The 20,914-nt window shown below is 39.1% G+C and overlaps 1 protein-coding gene across 3 annotated transcripts in view; it reads right to left on the bottom strand.

The window, feature by feature from the left end:
• The window catches only part of LOC124804676 (bumetanide-sensitive sodium-(potassium)-chloride cotransporter), a 602,437-nt gene that overhangs the window by 75,004 nt on the left and 506,519 nt on the right, over positions 1-20,914 (bottom strand). For all 3 annotated transcript variants that reach the window (XM_047264921.1, XM_047264922.1, XM_047264923.1), the window contains 4 exons: positions 19,021-19,135; positions 18,525-18,664; positions 18,230-18,424; positions 7,654-7,885 (listed from right to left, as the gene is read on the bottom strand). In XM_047264921.1, the coding sequence (XP_047120877.1) occupies positions 7,654-7,885; positions 18,230-18,424; positions 18,525-18,664; positions 19,021-19,135 (682 nt within the window). The remainder of the gene's footprint in view (positions 1-7,653; positions 7,886-18,229; positions 18,425-18,524; positions 18,665-19,020; positions 19,136-20,914) is intronic.

The following is a 20,914-nucleotide window of genomic DNA, read 5'->3' as shown; positions in this document are numbered from 1 at the left end:
CTGTACTATCTGATTAACAGAGCACAGAGAACACTGAAAGTTATTTCACTAAGGTCTAAGGGTGGTTTCAATTTTTCCATCACTTCATATAAAAGCAACTAGTACAAGACAAAAGCAAAGCACTTTCTGCCTACTAGAAATGTAATTAGCAAAAAGTGGAGTTAAAAACAATGAAGGTAGATTTCCCAGCTCTCCTACGAGTCATTAAATGCAGCAAACAGCAGTGGGCACAATGCCGCAACTGCTGTCTGATGTGTTTGTTGATACTGGACATGGGCTGGAGAAGACTGGCCTATTGTTCCTTGTGCTCTTGAGCCACATATCACCATAAATGTGACAGGGTGTGTCAGAGAGATGCTAACTGTAGTACCTCAGATCTGTATCAATATTCTCCACTGGTGGGGATATTGAAGTTTTAGACCAGGGTATGAAGATGGTAATTGTATAACAATGGATTTCCTGGACACTGGGGAGGTGTATGATCAACATCATGAAAGTGTGAGTCATGTAAAAGTAGGAGAGAAGACAGACTGATTTGAAAATAAAAATGGGCTGAAGCAAGGGAGTGCACTATTCACTCTACTTTTCATCACCATGATAAAAGAGATAATGACAGGAGTGACAGCATGAATAGGAGATGAAAATGCGATAGCAGTGATGTTTTTAGGTGATCTAATGGTGTGGGGAAATGGGAGAGGAGAGGTACAGGGAAGGTTAAATAAATGCGTGAAAGTGGCAGAACAGTATGAATTGAAATTTAATGTAAAAAAAGTGTGAAATAATGGTGTTAACTGGAATACAAGAAGAATAGCAATGAATATAAGTATTAGAGTACAGGCACTAAAGAGAGTGGAAAGTTTCAAGCACCTGGGACACATACCAGAAGACAGTGGAGGAATGAAAAGGACATTAGTGAAAGGGGAAAGCAAGCTCATGGTTTCCTGCAGATTGTAAGAAGACTGTGCTGCAGCAAGGATGTACCAACAAAAAGTAAGGAAACTGAGGGTACTACGCTCCAATACTCATGTACGTATCAGAAATGTGGCTAATGAAGAAAAGGCAGGTGAGCAAAATACAGGCTTGTGAGACAAAATTTCACAGAAGTGGGGTAGGACTTATCAGAATGAATAGAGTAAGGGATGGTGTGCTGAGAGAAATTGTGAAAGACAAGCCTGTGCAAGAGACCACAGAAAAGAAAAGATTAACATGGTGTGGGCAAGTTGAAAGACTGGGAATTGGCTGAATACCAAGGCAGGTCACAAAATGACAATAGGCAAGAGACCTACAGGAAGACCAAAAGAGAGAGAAGGAATGTGTAATGAGGAGAAGAGAAGATTGGTACAGAATGAGAGAGAAAAATGGCATGGGGACAGGAAAAGACGGAGTGGCTTACGTGCTAAACAGACGCAGCCAGGGCCTGCAGACTGTAAAAGATGATTTTGACAATTTCTATTTAATGTACCAAATGTTAACAAAAACAATATATAATAACTCATAAGAAAGAGAAAGAATACTATAGCACCCACTATTTATAGCAAAATTCTGCGGTCTATCACATTGTTTAAACACCCGGATAAGAAGTGATATGAAACAGAAAGCACATGTTAAATCAATGGTAGGACAGGTGGAAGAAAGTCTTACATACATTGGTACAATTCTGAGAAAGTGTGGGACATTTTAAAGGAAACAGTATACAAGGCACTAGAATAACCACGTACAGAATTTTGATACAGGGTTGTGCTCCTCATGATTCAGGCATGACAGAGACACACTACAAAGATTCCAACAGGTCACCACAGCCCACACCAAAGAATAACAGGAATTCTCACAGATCTTAAATGAGAATCTTTTGAAAGAAAGTTGACACCTTTTTTTTTTTGCTAAACCCTGTTGGACATATGTAGAGAACTAGTGTTCAAGGTAGACTGTAAAACAAGTCTGCTGTCTGCACTGTATACCACATAGGGGGGGGGGGGGGGGGGGGGGGGGCAACAGAATAAGATGAGCAATATCACATACTACATCACGGAGATAATTCTTTCTTTCTTCATCTATATGGTGATGGTATGGGACAGAAGGATACTAATACTGGTATGAACTAATCTCTGTTATGCACTGTACATTGGTTTGCGGAGTATCATCATCAAAGGCCTATATTTCCTAATGGAAAATTCAAGTAGCATCATGCAGACATTTTTGTAGGTGACTCAGGAGTCCAGTGCAAAAGCCCACTTGGTATCCACAGATGGGACAAGTGTGTATCACCTTGAAAGAGGGGTCTGATTAGATTAGATTCAGTTATCATTCCATAGACGCAAAAATGAGATGAATCTCATGGGCAACAAAGTATAATATAAAACACATAGAACATTTGAATGCAATCCTCACTTCCCTGATCATTTGTCAGGAGATTGTCGAAATATGTGAATAAATTACAGTAAACTGGAACTGCTAATATTTACAGAAATAATACACTGTCAAAATGAATCATAGTTACGCACTTTTAATGAATTTATCTTACACAAAATACCTACTCTTGACTACTGTGACCAAGTGTTGTAATAACTGAAATCCAACAAATGTTTTTGCTTAAGCTGGTCTAACAGTCCCAGGCAATTGTCTATATGCTCATTTTGCAGGTAAGTTGTGGTACTTACTGCCCCACTCCATGAGTTTCCTCCATACGATGCAGCCTTCAGCAAGCTCCTCCCATTTATCTCAGTAGTATTAAATGTGTTGATGTTGCATTTGATGCAGTCCTTGAAGTGGAATATGGGTTTTCCAGGGTGTCTCTTGGCATGTGCTGTCTCACTAAGTAGTGTGTGTCGGGGAAGCTGAAAGTGATCCATGCAATGCAAATGTCCTAGCCACCATAGGCGGCATTCCTTGAGAGTGGCAGTGGTACTCAGTAATGCCACAGTATTCAGAACCATCTCATTTGTTACATGGTCCCTCCATGTTATGCCTAGAACATTTTGTAGGCACTGCAGATGATAGGTCTTGTTAATGTATGATGTCCGCATCTCAGCACCATATGATAGGGTGCTCAGTATGGATGCTCGGTAGGCGAGCGTTTTTGTAGTTACCCTAAGGTGTTTGCTGTCTCATACTCTTGTACAGAGCTTTCCAAAAGTAGTCACCACTTTGCCAATTCTCTCATTCATTTCACTGTGCAGAGAAAGATCTTCTGACACAAGTGAGCTGAAGTTTCAGAATTTGTCAACTGCATTCAACGAAGAGCCGTCTAATCTTATGGCAGACATAGACATGTATCCTTGTGCTAACAGCCTTTTTAATATTCTCGAAGCTAGAAAATGCTTGCATGCAGCAGCAAGTTTGTTCACATGGCTTTGAAGTTTGTCTTAAGTATGTAGTATGAATGCTGCATCATCAGCAAATAAAAGGTTGCTTACAAATAAGTCCCACTATAGCACTTGGACCTAAGTTGCGAATATACACAAACTGGAAAAAAACCAGGATGGAATGTAATAATATTATGAAAAGGATAGTTGCTACTCACCATACAGCGGAGATGCTGAGTCGCAGACAGGCACAATAAAAAGACTGTTGGAAAGCGAGCTTTTGGCCAACAAGGCTTTTGTCAAAAATAGACAAACAACCCATGAAACCAGTCATGTGATCTACAAGTTAAGCTGCAACCACTGTGCTACATTCTATGTGTGCATGATAACCAATAAGCTGTCTGTTTGCATGAATGCCCACTGACAATCTGTGGCCAAGAAACAACTGGACCACCCTGTTGCTGAGCACGCCACCCTAAGTTATGTTCTTCATTTTAATGACTGCTTCACAGCTTGTGTCGTCTGGATCTTTCCCACTAACACAAGCTTTTCTGAATCACGAAGGTGGGAACTCTTCCTGCAATATATCCTGCGTCCCCATAACCCTCCTGGCCTCACCCTTCGTTGGTCATCGTACTTAACCACCTAGCCCCTTCCTGCTCCCATTCCAGCACTGCACAGCCCTCTATTTCACCAATGCACCCAGTCTTGTTACTTCTCTCCTTTTTCACTACCCCACCCCCCTTTCTCTCCAGCCCTCTCAATTGCACCTAGTTGCCCTATCCTTGCTCCATCTCGTCCCTGCTCACTTCTGAAAGAAGCAGTTTACCAGCCCCCACCACTTCCCTGCTATCCCTCCCCCTTCTTTCCCCTGCCTCCCCCGCGACCTGATTGTCTCTCCCATCAAATGCTACTGCTCACAGTCTGGCTTTAGCTGCCAGAGACTGTGGCCATATCTGAGAGTTGCATTTGTGTGTATGTGTGTGTGTGTGTGTGTGTGTGTGTGTGTGTGAGAGAGAGAGAGAAAGAGTTGCATTTGTGTGTGTGTGTGTGTGTGTGTGTGTGTGTGTGTGTGTGTGTGTGTGTGTGTTTTGTCTATTCATGACTAAGGACTTGTTGGCCAAAACCTCACTTTCCGACAGTCTTTTTATTGTCCCTTTCTGCGACTCCACATCTACACTATATGGTGAGTAGCAGCTATCCTTTTCATTATATATATACACACACTGATATCGAAAATATTGAAAATGATATGACGGCCAACTTTTTGAATGGTTATACTGAGAAATGTGTCTCTTTAAATGTGTTTGATATCATCTCTTTATTTCTTCCAAGTCATTCCAACACAAACAATGAACCTCACATAAGTTGTGTTGCTTCGCACATGATAAGGCAGTATGTGAATGAAAATAAACTGAAGTTTAACTCCCAGAGTAAAATACCACTCACACAGGTCTCTGCCCCCAAGGTACAGACCACTGTATTCTAAATAAGAAGAAGTGCACATGTTTATTGAAAAAAGAAATATATCTACAAATAAGAATGCCATAACCTTCAGAAGCTACAGTGTCCTTGGTTGTATCAATTTAAAAATCTGATGTTTATGTGCTCAGTTTTCAAGTCATTTGAACTGAGATAAAATGCTTGAGCTTTCAACAGCTGTCACTGCCATTGTCCTCAAGAGTTAAAACTTCTCACTGCTAGGGTAAGTCTCATATACATGATCTCACATGACCTCGTTGTTGAAGGGACATTAAACACTAATCTGTGATCTCATATATATGAAACAGCAGCATCCTGAATGCTGCACAGATGTACTGAATCAGTACATGCTCAGAAGGTGAGTTACACTGTCCATGATAACACCTGCCCACTTGGGTGCAATTATGTCAAAAGATGTGGGGAGCCTGCAGCATATTATAAACTGCCATTCCTGCTTACCTGTAACTCACAAGCATTTTCTTCTGATTCTGTTCAGGGCCCAAAATGCCTCTCCATGTCCCACTAAGTGTGAACCCTCGTTCATCGTAATGAAATGTCCATTGCTTCTTTCTAGTGTAGACTCCCTTGCCCAAGATGCTCATCTCCTCAAATAATATTCTGGGGTCATTCTGTAGGTGATGTTCCACCACAGTTGACTTGCCTGATTGCCTTTGTTTTACAGGACACTTACGTTCAGCACAGTGCTCAGTGACTGATCACATGGTTTGTCCTATGTACATACTCTTACCTACATCTGCAACAAGGCAGTTATGTTTACAATGAGCATTGTTACTTGTCCTGTAGCTGAGAACAAGCTTCTATCTTTAAATCTACATAATAGGATAATTTGTACAAACAATAGCTGAAAAATATGTTATCATCATCATCAATTGAAGACATAAAGTCTGTAAATGAGTCTGTGATCATATTGTGGCACTTTATTTATAAAGGTCCATCTTGACCACACAGATTTTATATTTCACTGCTACCAGTTTGGACTACTGCCATCTTCAGATCATAAAATATTCCGATGTAGGTTTCAACATCAAAATCTATACATGCATGTACATAGTACATCATCATCATCATCATCATCATCATCATCACTGTCATCATCACACCATCTTCCTTGATCTGATACGGTCTTGTGAAGTTCTCCTGCCACTTTTCTATTGGTCGACCTAGAGATCTTATATCAATCATCAGGCTGGAAGTGAAGCAGATGTTTTAGACTTTAATAAAAGAATACACAACCCTACCCTGAACACTGATAGAGATCAAATGACACTGGTTTCATTACTGGCAAGAAATACCATCAAAGGGTAAACATACTCGGAAGCGAACATTAGAATTTCAAGATCTTTGAAGACTCCTCTGCAAAATGGTTTGGTACCTGTTTTACAACAGGCCAAAAACATAATTTGTTGCAAAATGAATAGGTATATAATCACTTCTATGTATATAGTGGCCATGGACGAAGTTTATCTTGTATAAATTCATGAGCACCTAAACAGTTTTGCATACAAGGGTAGCATTGTTTTGTGTCTCAACAGTCTGTACAGTATATAATCATATTTTCATTTCATTTGCAACTGTGATAATGGGATTAAGTGCTTGGTACCTGTTGTGATTGTTCCTAATAAGATCTTCTTTTGCAACTCACATCAATGCACGGTGCACACAAAATTCCAAATAGTTTAGTTAAATATAAAGTTCTGATACATATATTATTAATGAACTGTGACAAAAACTTAAAATTATTCTATTCATACACCCAAAATGGTATGGTGCAGTGTTTATTGAATCTATTGAAATTCCACTGCAATGTGTGTGTGTGTGTGTGTGTGTGTGTGTGTGTGTGTGTGTGTGTGTGTGAGAGAGAGAGAGAGAGAGAGAGAGAGAGGGGGGGGGGGGGGATGCGCACGTCAGACAAATTATGGCCATCATGAGTTATAAATCTAATGTGCAGTTTTGATTAAGAATCTTCACAATATTATGCAAAACTTACATCACACTTCTTACATAATATTTAACAATTGTGAAACTACAGAATTCATACACAAGTTAACAGACCAAACTTGAAAATAAGAGAAATGTTGTCCCTTCACAATTTTGGTACACATTTACCTTTCAGAAATAGGACATGAGATATTTATTAAATACATATAATGGAAGGAAACATTCCACGTGGGAAAAATTATATATAAAAACAAAGATGAGGTGACTTACCGAACAAAAGCGCTGGCAGGTCGATAGACACACAAACAAACACAAACATACACACAAAATTCAAGCTTTCGCAACAAACTGTTGCCTCATCAGGAAAGAGGGAAGGAGAGGGGAAGACGAAAGGAAGTGGGTTTTAAAGGAGAGGGTAAGGAGTCATTCCAATCCCGGGAGCGGAAAGACTTACCTTAGGGGGAAAAAAAGGACAGGTATACACTCGCACACACGCACATATCCATCCACTTGTCTGTGTCTTGTGTCTGTATGTGTGGATGGATATGTGCCTGTGTGCGAGTGTGTACCTGTCCTTTTTTTCCCCCTAAGGTAAGTCTTTCCGCTCCCGGGATTGGAATGACTCCTTACCCTCTCCTTTAAAACCCACTTCCTTTCGTCTTCCCCTCTCCTTCCCTCTTTCCTGATGAGGCAACAGTTTGTTGCGAAAGCTTGAATTTTGTGTGTATGTTTGTGTTTGTTTGTGTGTCTATCGACCTGCCAGCGCTTTTGTTCGGTAAGTCACCTCATCTTTGTTTTTATATATTATTAAATACATAGTTATTTGATGATAATGAAACAAAGTCATAGATAAAATTTTGAAGATTTTTTAAAATGTTTGTCATTCTACAAAAGTACAAGTCTGACTCACCTACAAGAATAAAGGCTATTGCAATGAAAAATGTCAACACATATCCTCTAACAGGTTCATTGTTTTTTCCATATCCTCTTCCAAACCATGTAATGTAAGGATACAACTGATCTTTACACAAAGCTTGAAACACTTTTGGAGCTGAGACTAAACTTGCCAGAGCAGATGACAAAGTTGCGGCAAAGCAACCAGCGTAAATAAGAGGTCCAAAACCAGAAACCAGTTCCATCACCTGAAAAGGAACAGTTTTAATTTTCCGTAATACAATAGCATACTCGTTTTAACTGTAGCATTACTGTCAAATAATTCAGTTAAGATTTAATTCCTATTTCTGAAATACAGTTACTTGGCTATTTCTACATCTACATTTACATCTATAATCTGCACACCACTTTGAAGTACATGGCGGAAGGTACTTTCTGTTAGAGCATTCCTAATACTGATTTGACATACTCAATCTGAAGATGCAATGATATAAGATCATTACTCATCTTAATGAAACAAGCATAACCAGTTTCAAATGTAACTGCCTTAGTCAGGTTATAATGTATTACAATATCTAAATGTTCAATGAAGAACATGGTACAGCCCTGTAATTTGTTCCTATAACATGTTACTGTGAACAGTTCAATGATAGGGTTGTTCTTATCATGATCAACATCTGACCAACACCAACAACAATATTTCAGGTATACATGCCAAAGTCGCAAGCAGACGATGAAGAGACAGAGAAAATATATGATGATACTGAGTAGGTAATTCAGTACGTAAAGGGAACTGCTGATCTAATAGTCATGGGAGATTGCAATGTGGTTGCAGGGAAAGGCGTAGAAGAAAGGGTTACTGGAGAATATGGGCTTAGCAGTAGGAATGAGAGAGGAGAAAGACAAATTGAGTTCTGCAATAAATTCCACTTACTATTAGTGAACACACTGTTCAAAAATCACAAGACAAGGATGCATACTTGAACAAAGCCAAGAGATATGGCAAGATTCCAGTTAGATTACATTATAGTCAGGCAGAGATTCTGAAATCAGATGTTGGATTGTGAGGCATACACAGAAGCAGATATAGACTCAGATCGCAACTGTCATACAGTCAGCTTAACAGCTCAAGCTTTCAAGTTTCTGACAAGAACAATATACAGATGAATGGAAAAGAAAATTGAGGACCTATTAGATGACAATCAGTCTGGCTTTAGGACAGGCAAAGGCAGCAAGAAGGCAGTTCTGACACTAGTTGATAATGGAAGCAAGAGTGAAGAAAAATCAAGACATATTATTCATAGGATTTGTTGACCTGGAAAAAGCATTTTACAATGTAAAAAATGGTGCAAGATGTTTGAAATCCTGAGAAGAATAGGTGTAAGCTATTGGGAAAGATGGATAATATATACAGTATGTATAGGAATTAATAGGGAACAATAAAACTGGATGACCCAGAATGAAGTGCTCAGAGTAAAAACTGTGTAAGACAGGGATGTAGTCTTTCGCCCCTACTGTCCACTCTATTCGTCAAAGATGAAAATGAAAGAAAGATTCAAGAGTGGGAACTAAATACAGGGTAGAAAGATATCAGCAATAAGATTCACTGATGACACTGCTATTTTCAGCGAAATGATGAAGAATTACCTGATCTGTTGAATGGAATGAACAGTCTAATGCATACAGAAAATGGACTGAGAAGAAATCAAAGAAAGACTTTCAGTAATGAGAAGTAGCAGTATGGAGAACAGTGAGAAACTTAACATAAAAAATGGGGATCACATAGTGGACGAAGTTAAGGAATTCTGCTACATAGACAGCAAAATAACCCACGATGGACAGAGTAATGAGGGCAAAAAGGCAGACTAGCACTGGCAAAAAGAGCATTCCTGGCCAAGAGAAGTCTGCTAGTATCAAACATAGGCCGTAGTCTGAGGAAGAAATTTCTGAGAATGTGTGTGGAGCACAGCAGTGTATGGTAGTAAAACATGGACTGTGGGAAAACCAGAACAGAATTTATTCAAAGCATTTGAGATGTGGTGCTACAGCAGAATGCTGAAAATTAGGTGGACTGATAGGGTAAGGAATGGGGAAGTTCTTCACAGGATTGGTAAAACATGGAATATATGGAAAACACTGACAAGAAGAAGGGACAAGATGATACGACATCTGTTAAGGCATTAGAGATTTGCTTCCACAGTACCAGACAGAGCTGCAGAGGGTAAAAATTGAAACAGAAGACAGAGATTACAATACATCCACCAAATACTGTAGAACCCCTATTTAACGTTTTTCTAAGGACCAGAATTTTTTAACCTTAAATGGGAGTTTACCTTAGATCGAGGTTTTGATAGAAAGCAAACCTTTTCCAGAACTCTTTGCCTGTATTGACATAAATTGCACCAACACACATAATTTACACAATAAAAACAATAAAACGAGGAGATACCTACCCTACTCACTATACTGTAATTACAACATTTTTTGTAGCACTAATACAGTAGTCAAAGATCGTAGTTTCCCGGCACACTACAAAATTTAAACATCCACAAAATACTTACACAATTACAGTAATATAATAAATTGAGTTACTTTTCCTATATACAACACATGTTTACACAACTTTCACAGTGCCTCACTTTTTGAAATACCTGTAATCAAGAATGGTAGTCTGCTTTTTAGCACTGTTGGATTTTAGGTTCAAAATGTCCATCTCCAATTGATTTACTTTGTCTATAACAGGGTTGTCAACTTTAAATGCTGTGACAAATCTCCGGACAATGTCTATGCTGGCAGTAGAATACCAATTTCAAGCCGCACTTAAAAGTGAAAGGTATCTTAAAAGTGAAAGATATGGCTCATCATATGATGGATAGCTTTTTAAGTGGCCCTACCTCTCAGGGATTTGGGACACTTAAAATTACAATTACATCGCAAAACACTGACAACAGTGAAAATTCACGATATCTATCGAAATACAGTATTCCGAATATACACGCACATGAGCTGTGAGCAGTGATGTCGCAGGTGAGCTTGCTGCACTGCATACCAGAACTCAGTTGTGATTTTTCATGTTTTCTTATTAAAGCTAGAGACTCCTTATCGGTACTTCCGTAGAAAGCATAATCCTCTGTGCCATCAAGCACATTAGAAATAAAGTACTTTTTAAATGTGTGACGAACAGTTTCACTTAGAAGACATTTCCAAGACTGACTAATGCACATGCACACTTGAGACAAGCTTGCACACTTAACGTGTCCTGTAGGCGTTAACTGCCTATCTTCTTTCATTAGGCACTGTGTATACATACTATATTTTTCTGCTTGTCCATAAAAGGTTTGTTTAAACAAACATTTAACGGTTGCAGAATGGACGTCATCCATTCTGTAATTACAACAATTTTTTTTTTTTTCACAGCTGGTGTACAGTGACCTGCTTACAAATCAGACAAGCATTCATGACAAAACCTATCAAGGTACCAGGACGATGTTGCCAAACAAGTCTGATCCACTCTAAAACCATGTCCTCCGTGAACCAGCCAATTTCGTTAGCACGTACAATAACATCTTTAGGAAACACTTTGGACTGTGGTAAAGTCTTCCATGTGAAATGAGTGGCAGTAGTTTATGGCCATCGGCTGTACAAGCCAGCATGAATTTCCGGTGCACAGTTTGATGATGTAGCGCTGAAATGCAATGAGTTTTTCCCGCATTTTTCAGGCCCAATTGTGGCTCCCATTAAATTCCTGGATTTTCTGATGTGCTTTTACTTGAATTACAATATTTCTGCAGCTACAGGTAAGCACTGTCACTGCTTCCACACAAAATCGTCACTACGACTTTCAACTCATAGTGACAGCCACGTTTTGGTCCAGAAAGTGCTTTTCTGTTGCTAGAACAAGCTGAAAGTTGTTACTTTTCCCGTCTCCATGTCTTACTGAAGTTCAAAAGCAGACTGAAACAAACATTTTTGTGAGCACTGCTCTCATTAGCTGGAGTTGTCAAACTGTAAAGCCACACTTGTCAAGTTTCTTCAGAATGTCCGTTTTGATGGTGTATATGTAAAGAGTTATTTTTAATTGCTATAAATATTTGAAAAATTGCTAAATTCAACCATGATACAAAAAATTCCTTAACATTCATTACACGAAACTAACACGATGGCTTCTGTGGTGGCTTCTAGTAGCAAAAAGCAGCAATAAATGCCGCAAGTGCTTGCAGTCGTAACTAGCAGCAGTTTTTGGAACTTCTTAGGCTTTGCACCCAAATGTAAACTGCAGGTGGTTTTTTGGATTCCGAAAACCGGAAAAAAAGTGTGGCTAGCATTCAGGCTGCAAAAGCCACTATTGTATTGTTTTCAATATTTAATATTCCTAACGCTAAATGTGGGCTTTGTCGTAATGCGAATTACGTTAAATCGAATATAAAATTGCATTGCACTTATGGAGTAATTTTCAGGACTTGAAATTTCTTCCATTAAATGCGGGTTTACACTAAATCGAGGTCACACAAAATCGGAGTTATACTGTAATTGAGGATGTAGGTTGCAATTGCTACTCTAAGATGAAAAAGTTGCCACAGGAGAGGAAACTGTGATGGGCCAGATCAAAGTAGTCGGAAGACTGATGCCTTTTTTTAATAAATAGGTGTACAAATAAATAAAAAATGTTTCAGGGTTTTGGCAATAATATACTGTTTTGAATTGACAATGGCCAGTTTTGATTAATATTATGATTATTTCATTTTGTTCTGACTTAAAATATCAGTCCATGCACAATCTGCAATTAATAATAACAATAATTCATTGTTTTAAGTCACATGAATCCTCTATTTGTCATATGAAAGTGTGTTAATTAATATAAAACAGAGTTAAGATGATTGTATATTGAATAATTACTGCATACGTGCAAGCATTCATCAAATTTCAAAATAAGAAAGACTTTTCATAAAATAAAAATTATATGTAAATTATGTGAAAATAATTTTGTATTTCAATCAATTTAAAGAAGATTGTTGATTCACTTGTCACACATATTCTGCAGAAAAGTTTTTCATGTGTAACAAATCTGACTGTAAGATATGTATTGAACAATAAAATATTGTAAATATTTAGAATTCCAACTTTGTGTTGGAAAAAGGATCAGGAACTGTATTTAGTTTTATTATTTCTTTATTCTTCTGTCTTAGTTACATTGGCAATTTGGATTAATTGTGACTGGTTTTGCTAATGCCCAATTGTTATCAAACCATTATCTGAGTGGTTATGAAATGATTAATAACATTTGTACATTTTCAGCTATTTACATCTATTCAACTTTGAACATTCTGTGTTATTAATATAAGTGCCTACTATGCACTACACATTATAGAGGACTGTCCTTAATGTAAGCGCCTATTATACATTATACTGGAGTGCAAAGTGGACACTTATATTAAGGACCCAGAGAGCTCAAAGTTCAATAGTTAGAAGTAGCTCAAAATGTACAAATGTTATTTCATTGATCATTTTATAATCACTCAGGTAATGGTTCATTAAGTAATGGACATGTCTGAAACCATTCAGCATTAATCCGAATTGTCACTGCAATTGATATGAAAAAGCAAAGAAATAATAAGGCTATAAATATGAAGGTGGCTATGACCACATGGCTTTAGTCTTAGTTTTAGTTCAGTTATGAATCATTCATAGTTCACTTACGTCTTAGGACTGGTTTAATATTGTCATACTCTTAGTTTTGACTCAGTGTTTGTTTGACATAACATGAATTACTCAGTTTTTAGTGCTTTAACGAGTTTTTGTGGTAAACACCAGAAATGAAGTGAAGCAGAAATGTTTTAATTTTTGTCTGCTCATGCATGAAGATCCCACGATCAGATCTCATCCCCCAAGAAAGCTAAGTACATTTTAATTTTTTTTTTTTTTTTTAATTCTGCTCTGCAAATATTATTAATGCACTAAATTAGCAGTAATATTTTATACAATGCACATAACATATTCAGTAATTAACTGCAGCTTCTAATTTACGAATCCTGTGTGTGTGTGTGTGTGTGTGTGTGTGTGTGTGTGTGTGTGTGTGTTAGTTTCTGCAAAAAAGGAAGTTTAATGCCACACTCACCCTCCACCCCACACCTTGTCCTGCACTTTCACTACCACATCTCACTTTTTTGTTAGTTGAAACATTTGATGATATTTCCTGTTTTGATAACATTCCACTAAGTCATTACAAATTTCAGTAATACTGAATTCTGTTCTGCTCTACCATAATCCCTACTGAATGTGCTGTTTGATCTCCTGTAGTACAAAGCATTGCTATGTTTTCATTTCCATCTTACTTTCACTTTAAGTAGCATATTCTGTCATCAACATTTTCTACAAATTTTTTCTGCTTTTCAGAGCAGCTGTTACTATTCCAAATGTGTACTGTAAGACCTTTCATGTTCTTCCATCTCTGTCACAAATGTGCAAGGAAAATAAGAAAACAAACTTCTAAAAACTGACAAACTTACCCATTACAGACTACTACTCATTCAATCATTCATTTATCACGTTTTGTAGATACCATCAAGAAGGAAAACCTTCAGGAATGTGGAGTAAGTCAGTGTGTGCATTAACAAAAGACAAACATATCAAAAAAACTTAACATCTATTTCATTTTAACCATAAACTATTACAATACTGCTAAATGCTATTCATGTTTATGCCAGTTAAATTTAATCAAATGAATTAAGAGAGATAGAGGTCTTACTTTTTAATAAAAAGAAAAGAACTGCCTTGTCAGTTATATTAAATAGCTGTTGATCATTTCACATTGTTACCATAATATTTACTTGATTACTTTGGAATTTTTCAAAGAAAGTAATCACCTGAATCTTTCAATATGATGAGTCCTGTTCACAGTACATTACTACTCCTCACACTGCTTTACAACTAATGTGGCTAACAGAACTTTTGCATCCTTGAGTCTAGATATTCAGATAACTTTTAAAAAGAGTTGCTTGTGAGATATGTTTTTAAATTGGTTGCATTTCCCAATTTCTTGCTTTACGTTAGGTGGGAGCTTGTTGAACACTTTTGTGCCAGAGTACATAAGTAAAAATTACTCTTGTGAATACATTGTTGTCATTTGGTCTTGACACCATAACTGTTGGCTTAATAACCCATGAGATAAATGACATGTTTGAAGGTTAAGGCTTGCAAATCATACCACACTGTGATTACATAAGCACATTCCTTGAGATACTAACAGTTTCTGTGTCTTGTTAAATCTATAGTTTTTGTGACAATCCTGCTCAACATTTAGTGATTTCCATCATACAGGACTGGCTAAAGTGACTACTGATCTTCACTGATAATGAAGGCCCTATGAAAGATCAGGATCTTAGTGTCCCATTGATGTTACCACTATTAGAAATGAATAGTTGCTAATTTAGAGACAGGTGCAGAATGAAATGAACTGAGACATGGTTGAAGGTCCCATCTTGAGATTCACCTTGTTGTCACTCGCCGATCATTCAAAGTGCCGCCACGTAATTACGCGCGTCCTCTACATGCGGCGCTGTCTGCCAGCGATGCAGCAGCCGCGCCACCTAAGCGGCCAGCCAGGCAGCAGCCGCTAGACTTGGACTCAGTGTTCATTCGAAGGTTACCTTGTTCACATGTCTTGCTTTGTTAATTTTCTCAGTGACTTATATGTGTTGTGTAGTTTTGAAATATATGTGTTCAACTTGACGTTATAACAACTGGCGATGAGGATGGGATTTTTCCTTTTCATCGTTGACCCACAGGTTTCCATGGTTACTGTCGAGCAACTATTGCAAGGTCTCAATGAACAGCAAATGCTTCTCACATCGGCGATTCGCGATTTCGTTGTGGCATCAAATGCGGGACGTTTCTCGTCATTGTCTATACCTCCTTTTCCTCCTTACGACGAGACGGCGGGAGACTGGTCTGATTACGAAAAACGTATTCGACAGCACTTCTTGGTATTTCATGTCACGGACGAACAAACATGTAAGTCTCTGTTCCTTTCATGGATTCCACCGCCAATGTATCGGTTGTTGTCGCAATTGGCGCCTTTGAAAGATCCTGCGTCTTTGTCCTTTGCTGAAATGTGCTCACTTCTGTCTGTCTATTTTCAAAAGCAAACGCATGTGGTAGCCTCTCGTGTTGCCTTTTATCGTTGTCAAAAACAACCACATCAATCCTATAGCGCTTGGACTGCTGAACTTCACGGCCTCAGTCGAAAGTGTCAATTTGTTACTGATGTTCACAAAGAATCCTATGCCGATTCCATGGTACGGGATGCTATTTTCCAGTCGGCACCCGACAAAGAAGTTCGGCAACGTGCCCTTCAGTTGGCAAATCCGACTCTAGATAAAGTCCTATCCATCGCGCAGTCTTTTGAAATTTCTCACGCCGCTGGGCCGCAAATAGAGGTGTGGGGTGACGTCAGGGAAATACAACCTCTGTGCGCTGTTGACGACGCGTGCGGTGCGTCCCCGCCAGCCGACATGGCCGCAGTATGCTCCCACGCGCATCCTCACCCTAGCCGTAAACAACCCTCTAAGAAACTGCAGCAAAACCCCCAGCAACTTCCTTCATGTCCACACTGTTTTACGAAACATTCACAGGAGGACTGTCCCCAACGTTGGGCCGTGTGTCACAATTGCAAAAAGAAGGGTCATGTGTCTGCCGTTTGCAAATCCAGACAGACACGGGTGTTGTAGTGTGTCATTCGGACCAGCTTCGGCCTCGTGTGCCGGCAACGCATGTTCCGAATGCCGCTACACCACCTTCGGCTCTCCCTGACGCTCGGGATCTTGGCATCTCTCATTACTCACAACGCAGCTCTCTCACCGTCATCTCGGTGCCAGTACAAGAACGGATGCCACCAGGAGACGTGCCCATGCAGGAACCAGATGACCATCATCTGTTGGAGCCAATTTACTCACCTCCTTCTCCTACGGATGCCGACACATCGCCCATGTCTCCTGTTATATCAACTGGACCTGCTGCAATGGGCAGATTGGTGCACAGGGCCCAAGCAGATTCGACCCCTACGTCTCCTGTCATCTCGACCCGTTATCATCGGGGACACTTCCGTCCGTACGGAAAGCCTCCTCCTCGAGACTTTATGGCCAGTCAAACAACGCCTATGGACGTTAGCAATCTCCAGGCCACCTCCATCACGACCAGTGCAAACATTTCAAAGGGGGGAAAAGTGTTGTGACTCACCGATCATTCAAAGTGCCACCGCGCAATTACGCACGTTCTCTACGTGCGGCGCTGTCTGCCAGCCATGCAGCAGCCGTGCCACCTAAGCAGCCGCTTGACTTGGACTCAGTGTTCATTCAAATGTTATCGTGTTCACATGTCTTGCTTTGTTAACTTGCTCAGTGACTTATATGTGTTGTGTCGTTTTGAAATATATGTGCTCAACTTGACGTTATAACACACCTCAAGAGGTTTAAACAAACCATAGGAAACATAATCAAGGTGAACATACATAGAACTGCATCCCATTTCTCCTGAAGATGAGCCCACTGTCTTAACTGCTGTGCAACATTTCTCAGTTTGGCTGCTCATATCCTGTGATAAACTGTGCAAGCAGCCATCACACATAACACTGCTGCCCTTGATGTGCCCAATACATTGGCAGACTTTGATGCACTTGTATTAGCTTGGAAATCAAAATTTGCTCCTATTCTTCCACTGACCTTTTAACTGTGGAATTAAGATTTGACCCAAGCATAACATTTATGTTGTAAAATACTCTTTTTTTTCTAGCACATTGTACACCAACATGGATCTTTTCATTATTTTGTTACTTATGTAGGCAATTTCCAGAGACAAGTACACCACACAAATAATGTACAGCCTTTCACTATATACAGACTTATTTTTTTGTATAATAACAACTGACAACTGCAATGGCCAAATGATCAGCATTATCTTCTCTCAAAAATCCATTGTCCCAGTAAATAAGTGTTACACTCATTATGAAAACCAACTAAGTTTCTTTTGTTGTAGATAAAAATAAATATTGAAGGATGGAAGCTGGTACTATTGTTTACACAAGCTCTGTTGAAGATAACTACACTGGTTATCTTTGTCACACCTTATTAAATTCGTCTTTTCTCATAAGCAGTATTGGTCCTCACTTGATCAGACACATTGAGTGATATGGGATTCAACATAAGATGCTACTACATAATTCGTGGTCAAAAATAACATGACACCATCCTTCCTAACCTGTTGGTCACATACCATACACTTCATATATTTTTCACCAACAGGAATACATCCACATAATTCCAAACTGGATACTACAACAAATGTAAAATTTAACGAACTTGGCTACAGAATCAAAACTGTAGAAATAAATTGTAAGTTACAGATGTCTTCTGCAGCTCTTCACATCAGAACCTATCATAACAATTCATTCATATTTTCAAACATATCAATTATTACTTAAACAAAAAAGTTTGTGACAACTGTGATGGGCACATTACAAAAAATATTGAATACAAGATCTGCAATATAATGTCTGCCATACAAGTTCCACTAGCTGAAAATAAAATTTTTGTACTCACTGTAAAACTGTTTTGTAACCCCCAAGCACACTTAGTGCCAGTACAATTTAAAAATGTTCCGTTTATATAATCTTCCACACTGCCTGTTGCATCACGGGCAACACAGGCTCCTGCCATAAATGCCATGAGCAAATAGGAGATACTTGTTATTAAAATAGAAATAAGTGTTCCCTTTGGAATTGCACCTTCTGGGTCCTGTAAAATGTTACAAGTAATTAGGTTTACCCCATGAGGAATATTACATCACATGCATTAATTAATTAAAAGCCAGAACAACAGAAGAATATTATCACACCTTTAAATCTCCTGATATATTTGCACCAGCCAAAATTCCAGTAGCTGCTGGGAAGAAAACGGAAAACACCGAAAAAAAGTTTTGTTGCATTCCTTCACTGTATCTATAATCTGGATAGAAGTTCTCCTGTATCAGTGAGGCTAAAACCAAGGAAAAACTTTCTGTAGAAAGTTATCTATGTAATTCCTAATTAGGGTTGGAAACAGACAGGGCAAAATTTTTAAAAAGAGAGAAAAGGGAGGAAACTCAGACTGCAAAGTATTGGATAACTACAATCCAAGCGTAAAAGATTTTAAGTTGACATCACAAAAACAGCACCAGTTCAAATGATGGGTTATTGACAGTTACTATTAGACAAGTAGTTATCATATTTATCTCACTGTACTGCTGTTTTCTGCTTCTACTTTTGAGTTACTACTATATTCAAGTTTTGTAACTATTGCATTAAATCTAACAAAAATACATATAATATTTCTTTTTACATCTGTGATCTTACCATTATATCCCAAAAAACCTTTAGCAATTGACTCCTCGTTCTGTGGTCCAATAAATGTTCCTATCATAAAATCGACAATGGCAACCAGCAAAATAACAAGCAGTACCATTTGTGCCTGCAACAAAAATTCATAATTTCTCACTCCTTGTTTCTCAATCGTACAAAGTTTCATTCCTATCGAAAGGCTTCACCTTAAGCTCCACATCATAATGGATTCATCAAAGATCTACTTTCCTTCTTCCAATCCCTGTAATGGAAACACATTTTTGTTAACAATCTCTCCAACAAAAACCAACTTAAACCCAACACTGAACCTTGCCTCTTCCAGTTGATACCACCATCCGCCTGTGACCCTCCCCCTCTCCAGCCTAATCACCCACTGGTTACCTTCCAGGAGTTCCTCATCTCCAGCTTATTTTCACCATCCTTCCCCACAGCTTTTCCAAAGAATGCAAACCTCTCAACAGAAGAAAGAACGACCCTCTGTAGCCTCAAGACAGACCATGATTGAATCATCATCCTTGCAGACAAGGGTTCCATCACTGTTGTGATGAATCCAACTGACTACCTGACAGAAGGCATCTGCCAGCTATCTGACTCCTCCTCCTACTAGTCCTGTCACACTGATCCCACTCCAGAAGTCCAACACAGCCTCCAGTCCCTTCTCAAATCTCTAGGCCAATTCAAAAATCTTTCCCCTGAATCCATCTCCCTCCATACACCCATGACCCCCACACATCCACATGCTACATGCTCCCAAAAATCCATAAACCCAACAATCCTAGCCACCCCATTGTAGCTTGTTACTATGGTCCCGTTGTTAAATCTCCACGATTGTCAAAAAACACCTCCAAGCAAGTGCTCGCAGCCAAGCCAGGCCCATTAAAAGTAAAAACCAGTTACTGCAAAATGTTACAAGAAATCAGGTTTTTCCCATAAAGAATATTAAATCATGTGCATTAATTACATTCCAGTACAACAGAGAGGTAATATCTCACTTATATTCCATTTGCACTTCCTTAATTGTCAAACTCTGTAGCTGAGCTGTTGGAGTGGTTGGAGTAGTTGACTGTCATGAAGGTGACCAGAGTTCAATTCTAGGTACATCCAGGGATTTTTCCTTGGTGAAAGGACTAGAACAGGATCCACTCAGCATTGTGATGCCAGTCAAGGAGTTACTTGACAAGTAGTGGCTCCTGGGTTTGCAAAGCCAGCAACAACAGGAAGAATGGTGTGCACTTCCATACCACTTCCAAATGATGACATCGGCAGATGATCGCATGGCAGTTGGTCAGTACCAATTAATCCATATGTGTCCAGAATGATGGCATTTTCCTTTTTACTTCCTTCACAGACTCTTCATCACCACCATCCCTACTTGTCAATCTTGATGCCACATACCTGTAGACCACCATCCACTGGCCCATACCCTTGCTGTTATCAAACACTGCCTCACCCAACATCCCTCTGAATCCAAACACATTACCTTATACCTTTATATACCTAACCATTTACACCCTCACACATAACTACGTCTCATTTGAGGAGAATTTATGCAAACAAATCTGTGGTATGGCCATGAGCACCCACATGGTGCTCTCCTGTAGCCATCTCTTTAAGGGCCACCTAGAAGAAACCTTCATAGCCTCCCCAAACTCAAAACAACTGCTCTGGTCTGGATCACTGATGATATCTTCATGATCTGCACCCAGTGTTAAGACATCCTATGCTCACTCTTCCACAGCCCCAACACCACCTCTCCCATTAACTTCACCTGTTCCTCCACACACTACTATAATTGTTGAGTTTTATCTCTCTAATGGCTCCATCCATAACTCTGTCCATCTTCTAACCATTAACAATACCTGCATTTTGACATCTGTCATCTCCTCCA

This window comes from Schistocerca piceifrons, chromosome 7 (assembly GCF_021461385.2).
Source record: "Schistocerca piceifrons isolate TAMUIC-IGC-003096 chromosome 7, iqSchPice1.1, whole genome shotgun sequence".
Classification (NCBI taxonomy): domain Eukaryota; kingdom Metazoa; phylum Arthropoda; class Insecta; order Orthoptera; family Acrididae; genus Schistocerca; species Schistocerca piceifrons.
The sequence above is the reverse complement of the archived record's forward strand: the minus strand, read 5'-3'. Positions and strand labels throughout refer to the sequence as shown.